General features: G+C 38.3%; 1 protein-coding gene across 1 annotated transcript; it reads right to left on the bottom strand.

Moving 5' to 3' along the window:
* Nucleotides 1-264: 264 nt before the first annotated feature.
* On the bottom strand, nt 265-9,117 carry LOC101858625 (signal peptidase complex subunit 3). Its single transcript, XM_005097495.3, has 5 exons — nt 8,907-9,117; nt 5,717-5,790; nt 5,147-5,223; nt 3,768-3,883; nt 265-2,776 (listed from the first exon to the last, which is right to left on the bottom strand). The coding sequence occupies exons 1-5, from the start codon at nt 9,047-9,049 to the stop codon at nt 2,647-2,649; spliced, it is 540 nt and encodes a 179-aa protein (XP_005097552.1). The 5' UTR covers nt 9,050-9,117; the 3' UTR covers nt 265-2,646.
* Nucleotides 9,118-9,868: the final 751 nt, after the last annotated feature.

Genomic DNA, 9,868 nt, shown 5'->3' with positions numbered 1-9,868 from the left:
CGGTATAGGAAGAGTTTAACAGCACTTACAATACAGTTTGGTCATATATAAGGGACAAAGATTAGAGGTGTTACAAGAGAGTAATATGACAAAGAAAAGGAGGAGGAGAGATAGTGGAAAATTGACGTTAGACAGAAAAGACAGAGTAAACCACGCCAGAGCACCCACCAACCACCCACGCTGTGAACTTTCCTCATGCTCAAAGCAACAACAACAATGCAACAGAAAATATCATGTCAATCATCACACTCACACACTTTTTCGTAAATGATTTCAAGGAGTTTATTATTACTGATGCTGTCCTTAATACTATCAAAAACTACAAGGAAAAGACGAGCAGGCACAGAGTAACTGCTGCGTAGGAAACGTCAGAGAGATGAGAGAGTTGGTCTTGACATCACGTACACACATCCACGCAAACTCCGGAACAAATGCTCAACTTCCACCTCTCACTCAGAGACCAGAGTTAAACTATAAAAGTAAAAGCTCTCTTGGGCAGATAACTTGTGACTAGACTGGATAAAAGTAAAACTCAACAAAGCTTGTCAAAGATAAGGCTATTGAGCAGGGAGCAGAATCTCTACTTCTTCTTCCTCAGAGCACCACACTGAATGTGATCAGGGTCGAAATGGGATTCCCGGCTCTGAAATGTCCAAAACAGTCATTTCATAATTTACTTGGAAATTAGCATAATAGTTCAGCACGCACATAGCGAAATCAGTGGGAAGTCGAAATTTTTCATAATGCACGAATTTCATTACATACGCGTTTCAAATACAAAAAAAATAGACATACGATCGCTTTTACTTTTAAGCACAAGGAGGCTCCCGAAAAATGCTGTTTTGAGAAAATCAAAGTTAAATTTTTGGATTCTTGTTCAGTTTCTTTAAAAGTAAAATACAAGGAGAGTTTTCTCTATAACCAAACAAATATATATACACACCAATGAAACCAAACTTTTCCTATAGGTAGGGCAATGCCCCCTTTTAGAGTAGGTCAAGATTTCAGGAAACCCCAGAAGTTTGGGTTAGCCCGCTTGTCCTTAAAAGTGACCATAGAGGCATGAGAAAAAAAATCAAGACCTGAAAATCTGTTCACTATGTGCGTGTTCGCTCTGTACGTGCTAGAGTGTAACTACAGCCCTCACCTAACCCAGTTAAAGCTATGTTGGGACAGGGTGAGAGCTAGCAGAAGAGAGTGCACAGACAGGTGGGAGAGAGAGAGGTAGAGAGCGATCTACAGCACCTTCCAAACACCTGACAAAACTGTGAGGTGATAGAGATAAATTGCTATGTGGTTCAAGTACTTTATTTCCATTGACCAACTCATTGACAGTGTTTGTAATTACATATACATTAAGGAAATATGTGTAGCTTTTTAAATCTTTAGTAAAAGTTTTACAGTACTTGCAACACAAATAGGTCTTATTACTGCCGTAAATATAGAAAAAGGAAAAAATAAAAGTAGATGACAAATAAAGACAAACTACGGAGCATACTTGAACATGTAGACATAATGACCTTGCAAAGTTTTATTTCTGCGACAAAAATAAGTTGGTTATCAAGAATTTCATAGCATCGTCAGTCTCCGCAACCCCACAACCACACCCAGACCAGTAAATCAACATTCTTTTTCCCCCTGGACAAACTTCAAGGCAATAAATTATAACATTTACATTTTTATTTTAAACAAATTTTTAAAAAACAAATACAGAACAGCCTATACTGAATGTCTCACATTCACATCAAATCTTTTTTTTTTTTTAAGGGCACATTGTAAATCTTACAACAGACAAATTGTGAACAACAAATCTGGTAACTCACCTGCTTCTTACTTCAAGCTTTCAGTTACCACAACAAAAGAAAAAGACCCAACATCTCAAATAATGATATCATAAATGAAACAAACAAGTCTTTAAAACTAGCAAACACTGCCACGAAGCTTTCAATTTTTAGAAAAAAAATTCTCATTCCATCAAAAACAAATTTGACAAACATCATGGTGAAGAAATGCCCAAAATCCATTTCTTTCAAGTCTTGTAAGAAACACAACCTCAACCACTCAAACTCAAACAACAAGCAATTTATGCCATTTCTCACGGAGCTTCACATACTGCCCCTGACATAAACGCGATCTGGCGGCCTGCACTCATCATTCAATCAATCAAAGCGACACTCAGACTCAGACAATTCTCTATAAAGTCATGTTTTACAACACACAAAAGTACCATACCAGAAAACAAACGAGAAAGAAGTCTATAAAATGATGATGTCCCATAAAAAGATTTAATAACAATAATAGCATTATATTCTAACTTTCCAGGTGGTTACTGGAATCAAGAAAAACATCTTTTTAAAATCAATTACACATTAATAAAATTACAACAACTTAACAACCATCACCAAGACTTTCTGCGTCGCATTCATACTTGAACATCACAAACACTCGAAACATTCATCTCAAAACGACAATCTCGAAAACTGAAACATAAAAACAAATAAATTTAAGAAATTTGATTTCATTCAGAAAAAGGAATAAAACACCTGAACCATGACAACGGTTGAAAAGAAGAAAATACAACAATTAAACTAAAACAAGACGGTATGGTAAATGAATTTTTAAAACGTCAACACAGGAACTGAGTCGCTAAAACCTGCCGGCAGTATACTGTTCTGGGAAGACAATTTTGTGGCTGCCGAAGCCTCGAACTTTGGGCAGGGTGCCGGCGTTTGGAATCACATTCCAAGAGAGTGTCAACGTAACATTCTGGTTCCCTCTGAGGAATATATAATATATATATAAATATAAACCAAAAGCTTCTGTCAGTGGGCTTTAAAAACTTTCCTTCGGTGGAAAGCATCCGTGTTGGCCCTAGGCATTAGCCATTGGTACATTAAAAGTAAAATTTTACTGAATCAAAATCAACAGGTCAAAAAGTTTTTGAAGGCCACAGTCAATATTCAGGAGGGTTTTTTAGTGTGTGTGTGTGTATTATAAGTTTTTCACCTCTGGTGACACAATTCAGATTTTTTAGGTGACCGTTAGCTTCGATCTTTTCTCTCAGGGCAAATGCAGGCTGACGGGAATACATGATCCCATGAGGTGTACAGAGATACTCGTGAGTATCTAACCAATGTTTCCTGCAAACAACAGTCTCTCTCTTGCCCTTTTTAACTCCCAGTGGAGCATAGGCCATCAACAACATTTCAGGTACACACAGTAAAAGGTCTAAATATAACACTACAGATACTGGTATTCATAAATTTGAATGCCCTAAAAAGAAATAGATCTTCTTGTTATTGTTCTATACTGGAACTCGTCAAAAGATCAGAAGCCACTGAGATTCTGAGTTATGACATGCCAGTAAGCAAACTGTAAAATAAAACACTAAATTATGATTTTTTTTAAATTGTGTTAAATTATCTAGGTTTAATACCACTTGCAATACTGTAAGCTTACGTAAGAGTTTGATATTCGCCTCCGATTCGAATGATCCAAACGGGGAAAATTCGTTTAAAGTGCCTTTCCCAAGGACACAACATCAGACTGGGCTGAGCGTCGAACCCCCAAACCCACATACTCACAATGACACAAGTCTTGTTGCCAAACCAACTAACTTTCAACACCACTTAATTACAAAAATTATGCCCTGGAAAGACATCCAAAACAACCCAGATAGCTAAGATAAAAAATTGCAGACAAATTTTAAAATAAAGAATATAGAAACGGCTAGTAACTGTGATATATTGATTGATAAGAACACTTACTTGAGCCCATTGCCATAGTCCCAGAAGTAGTACTTGGTGTTGGCCTTCCTCAGGTCCAGGATGGTGTTGTCTCCCCTCTCGATGATCTTATCCCACAAGACCACCTGGTTCAGAGTCTGAGGCAGAACAAAAATATATAAAAATAAATAAATAAATAAATAACGATGTGCATTGAAATAGAAAGTGCAGAAAAGGAGACAGTATATACGAGGTGTGCTGACAAAATGAGTTACTTCTCGTAATCCACAAGTGGAGATATAAGCCAAAAATCTACACTAGGGTCAAGTTTGCAGATTTTCAATTGAGGCCATATATTGAGTCTTGCGTGCTTTTTATTATATCATACTTTTATAAACTGCAAAACTTTCACCCATAAGCGTGTTTATCTATTTCCATAGGGCTTGAATCCGAGAAGTAACTCAATTTGTAAGCACACTTCAGATTTTTATCCTAACAACACAAAAATTATGACTATGTCTCTGTTTTGGAATAACACGAAAACTAAAAACAATGGAGACTTACAAGTATTCAAACAAATGATACAGGACCTTTACCCAATACTATTTTATATCTTGAGGAAAAAAGAGTAATATAATCGATTCTTGGCTCAATTATGTCAATAACCATTCCACAACACACCCCTCTCCCTACAATGAAACCTGATCAGTGAGGAGAGCACAAATTTTGACCTTTACAGAACCGGTACAGTCTTCGTTAAAGCACATGCTATTAACTTAAAAGTTCGGGGAAAAGTGATGCATATTGACAAAGTATAGCCTACTTTATTTCTTCAGTTAGTTTAGTTTTAGGGAAAAGTTTTATGGCACTTGCAACACAATTACGTCACGTAAGTGACAAAGATTAGATGAATTACAAGAGTAACGAACAAAGAAAAGAAGGAGAGATAAGGGCAATAGATGTTTGAGAGAAAAGAAGGAGCAAGCCACGCCAGAGCATTGGCTAACCACCCACATTTTATTCCATTTGCAGAAAAAGTCAGATCAAAGTGAAACAGGAAAGCTGTACAAGGAACAAAAGAACAAGATCCCAAAGGAACACAATCTAATGAGTTAGATAACTATCATAATAAAAATAAAAGAGCGTTCATACCATTAATGACAACATTTTAAACTTTAAAAAATGACAGACAAATTCTGAAATAAAAAATAAATAAAAGGCTAGTAATTGATATATCGATTTTATTTTAAAGTGATCAGACCTGCAGATAATTTAACTCGTCTTTTTCGATAGGTAAGTGTCTAAACCATCTCCCTTAGTCAAATCCCAACCCCCTTTCCACTTTCAGTTTACATTATACGCACCCAATTCATTTCAACCAAACAGTTAGAGACAAACGCAATATCAATCATGCCACTCACGTGATCTTTGGTCTCATATTCAGCAGTGAGGTACAGGAACAACTGCTTCACATTCCAGTTGAAGATCGGGCTCAGATGTAGTAAAAGTTCAGGAAAAAAAGACAAACCATTGACACAAATGGGTTGAAATTAGCCTGAATTCTGAAGGTAAAAGTATTACATAACCTCTGAATAGAGACTCGTCTAAACTGCAGAGAAGTTTACTTAGTACTAAACACGAACAATGAAAGAGCTCTCTTACAAATGTACACTTTAGTGAGACCAAATGTTTCCTACCTTCTCTTACTCTTAGTAGACAGATGTGGAGACCTTAGAGAACCTCACAACACTGTATTTTGTCAATGCTACAGGAGAAAGGCTGATACTAATGACAACATTAGAGTTAAAAGTAAATCAATGAAACCAAATACAAAGAGAATGAATTTTCTATATATTGAAATTGATAAAGTTAACAAAGCAATGAAATGACAAGACGTTAAATCACAGGGACAGCTTTCTCATTGAAACCACTCAGCAGTGTATCAAACTAACACTACTGATTAAATCTCAAAGGTATAATACAAAGGATATCAGTGAACAAGTCAAAGGTGATGAACCCAAGATCACTCTTGTCTCTGTCAGCTGAGTAGTCAGGGACGTTTTTCCTGGACAAGAAAATAAAACGAGGAAAAATGATCACAAAGTAAAAACAAAGCCGCAAAGATTACGTAACTTGAGAGCTTACACCGCAGACAATGCTATAGTCAGAATCTAAAAGAAGTTCAGCTCCAAGCACATAGACTAGAAAAGAAAACCCCCCAATAACAATAACACCAGAAAGGTTTATTTCATCGTCTGCTACATTGAAACTATATATGCTGCATATTGATCAGTTCAACTTAAGATTAAATAAAAACATTTCATCAGCTGGTATCGTGACAGGTGACTGACCTCATCTCAGGGATGAAGTCAACTTGAGCCTTTCTAGAACAGCCTGCGCATTAATCTCAGGCAGGCACAATGAATAATCGCTGCCTTTCAGAAAGGTCTTATAATTTGATTCACAAGATATGTTATATTATTGTCTATCTAAATCATAGTTGCAGTAGTAAGCATACTGAGAATACACCCACACCAATTCTAAAAGAGATTATGACCGGCTACCAGTACTTCGTAGAGGTATAATATAGCTTAAATTACTAAAATCCACTCAACGGGAGGAATTCTGTAAAGAGTGACCACTACGAAACAGTAGAAAAGAGGATTACGGTTTGGGGTTGGGGTAGGTTTGGGTTTGGTTTAGGGGTAAGGGTAGGGGTTGGGTCAGGGTTACGGTTAGGTCGCGTCTATGTTGTGTTTATTGGGGTGGTTGCTCGTTATGGAAGTCCGTCCCACTCAACAATACTATTTCATAAACAAAGGGTACTAGGAGCTTGTTTATGAGACTACTTTCATACAATTTTTATCATAAACCATGAGAAAATCGTACTTTGTCAACAAAAGTATCATCACTCATTAAGAACACCCTGGTTTGAAATAAATACTGAACGCAGCAATTCTGAATCAATGTAAGGAAATGGCACCAGTACAATTAAAGTCAGTAAGGGCTTTTCCTGTGGTTCATATGGGTGACTGGACACTCCCATTATCGCCATTGGAAAAATTACTTATCAAATTAATAACACATTATGATTTGTTCTTGCATTTGTTCAGTCATCAAGATGGACAAGACTTTAATTCATCAAAATTAACATTCTGGGTAGAATAGGATAGCCTGGCGTAGGGACACACTCTCTAATTTGCCCTCTAATTTGGTATATATATAAATATATATATATATTTATAAGTTACTGTTAAAGTAGCAATGCCAATCGCCCGCTGCGCCTTGGGCCGGAAATCGGCCTCCGCGCGAGGGGTATTTTTTGGGCCGCTCGGAATCAGAAGTGACTCTCTTCTAAGTATAGTTACGGGAAAACTCCTGGACGAAAATAAATGAAACTCGGCAACCAACCAGAGGAAAGGTTAAACTAACGACATGCCAGCGTACAATCCCGAACGATTACTAGAACCGGAGATATTGCCGTGTTTGTGCGAATTTCCTCTGCGGTTCGAAAACTAAGCGGAGCTGCTGTTTGATCGCCGACCACACAAGCGCCCCACATGTCTTCTTTATTGCTGTAAAATTTCAGATCTCTGCGTTTGGTAGATTTTCCGTACCAACTTAAAATTACCACCCACCCATTGATCTAGAAACTTAATCGCGCATTCCAAACGCGAGGTGCCGGCATGCAAGAGGCGCGTGATCGCTAGGTGGCATGTGATTGGCTGCCTATAACCAAATGAGTCACCGATGACTACATCGCGGGTTTTCCCGATAGCGCTTTACTGAGTTTTAGAAGGGGTGATCGCGTCGCGGTAAAAACGATGTCACGCAATTCAACAAATTTCACGCAAATATCAATCTTTAAGATCCAAAGTAATGAAGACAACGAAAAAGTGATAGCAGAACTAGATTCGGCACTAAAAATCACATGGAGATGCCAAGTTTCATTCATATGCTCCAATTCATTACTGACTTGTATGAACAGTTTTTCCTCAAAATACATCAAAACATGTCCCACATTTTGGCGATTTTTTCCTATATGAAGGTCCTCCAACATTTTGCAAACAAAAATCCCAATAACTTTTTTATTTATCAATGGATTTTTAAAATTTAAAAACCATAGTTCTTAGAATTTACTCTAGTTTCATTTAAGCCCATTTTTAAGCAATTTGGATGAAAATTTAATTTTTCATTGTCATTGCTAGTTAAAGGGAACAGGGCAAGGTAAGATTGTACTTTACCAGACCAACGGTCGGAAGTACTTTCACTATGGCGCCCCTGGTGTCTAGTGGTCCGCTATTCTTCCTTTCAGAGTCAGAGCTCCCCTACTCACTCTCCTACTCATATTCCTACGTCTTGATCCTTCGACTGCCAACTACCGATTGACGTCTTTTACTGCGTTTTTCAGTCATCACGACAGTGCCACCGTGCCCTTTGACCTGTGCGCACGAGCGCTCATTTGCATAAAATTGCAACCCCCTCGGTCCTGCTTGTGATTCTGCGAGTGCTGCGAAGCAAGGCTTGGCCTCTTCCAACTCTAATTACCCCGATTGTCCACTTAGCGTCATGGTCCGCTCACGTTATTGTTTTTTTGCATACATATTGTGGGTTGTTTTTTTATTATTGTTCCCAGGGCAAGCCCCCCTGAACCCCCCCCCCCTCGTGTTGTAATTGTTTGGATACACGGTGGGTCCATCAAAGTTAAATCCCCTAACTACCCCATCCCCTACCCACCCTCAACCACCACCTTTCTCTACAAAAAATCGCCCGCGGAACTACCACTTGTCAGGCACACATAGTAATCATGGGCCCAGACGGGTGGTCTGGTAAAGTACAATCCACCCCAGGGCGGATCATGAATGGGACATTCAGTCAGATATCAATCATCAAGGCATTTTTATTCGGTCACGGCATGGTGGAGTGGAATTTCTCACCCCCCACCCCCTCCGAGTTCATCAACAAAGAACCTGAACTAATCTAGATTCAGACTTAGGTATCCATACATGTATCACAAATAATTGACAGTAATATACAAATTTCAATTCATACTTTGAACAGGCCTATCCTATGGACAGTGAAAGTAATGACGAGGGTTAGGGTTTAGGAACACGTCAGCCTTCCCACTCAACTTGTTCAGTAGCAACAAGATGGCAATATGGCATGGTAACCGTTACTTACACAGACACTTTTCCAACACTCAGTTCGACAGGTCTCAAGTTATCATTGAAAACTGTAGTAAGAAAGCATCCAAAAGTTAATGCTGCCATCACACTTAGTGTGAAAGCAAACAGGGAATTTAATCGTGATGTGAACGAATTCATTTTGAAAGCCGAACAGCAGGCACAGCCAGTACAGCAAACACCGGAAAGAAAACTTGAACAGGAGTGACTTCCCTTGCTGACGGAGTAAAATTAGCCGTTCAACCTCAAAATTTAGATCCTACTAATGTTGTCGTGAATAAATTCTAAAGTAAAGTCTTAATAGGTGGATCCCACCCAATACTGAAAAAGTTGTTTTGGATCCCCACAGTACAAATTACATGTAGCAGAATTCAAAAGGGAATCTACACGTAGCCTAAATAATGAAACGTGTAAAATTTGTATAAGTCTATAAATATACCTTGTCTGACTAATCATTGAATTAATTGCATTGAAAAACGAAGCATCTGGGATACAAACAACATTAACGCCCCCCCCTCTCTCTTTCTCTCTCTCTCTCTCTCTCTCTCTCTCTCTCTCTCTCTCTCTCTCTCTCTCTCTCTCTCTCTGTCTGTCTGTCTATCTATCTATCTACTATATATCTCCCTCTCATTCACCCCCCCCCCTCCCCTTACACAGGAGCAAAGTGTCTACATTATCAAATGATCACTGCTTCCCTTCTGCAATTTGAGAAACACAGTCATCGTGAACTTCATCCATAGACGTATGATTTTTAAATTTAAATAAATGTACATTCAATTTAAATTTGAACAGTGTGCACAATACTTGAAACAGTTCATTGCCACACAGCGATATCCTGTTCACCCCTTTCCGTTACAAAGCATATTGACTATATTAGGTTACCAATTAGACTGGTAGAGTCTCCCTAAAAAGGGAGGGAAAACTTCATCACCATTGCCTTTTTCACCCTGCACCAGGGTA

Source organism: Aplysia californica, unplaced genomic scaffold (assembly GCF_000002075.1).
Source record: "Aplysia californica isolate F4 #8 unplaced genomic scaffold, AplCal3.0 scaffold00156, whole genome shotgun sequence".
Classification (NCBI taxonomy): Eukaryota; Metazoa; Mollusca; class Gastropoda; order Aplysiida; family Aplysiidae; genus Aplysia; species Aplysia californica.
The sequence above is the reverse complement of the archived record's forward strand: the minus strand, read 5'-3'. Positions and strand labels throughout refer to the sequence as shown.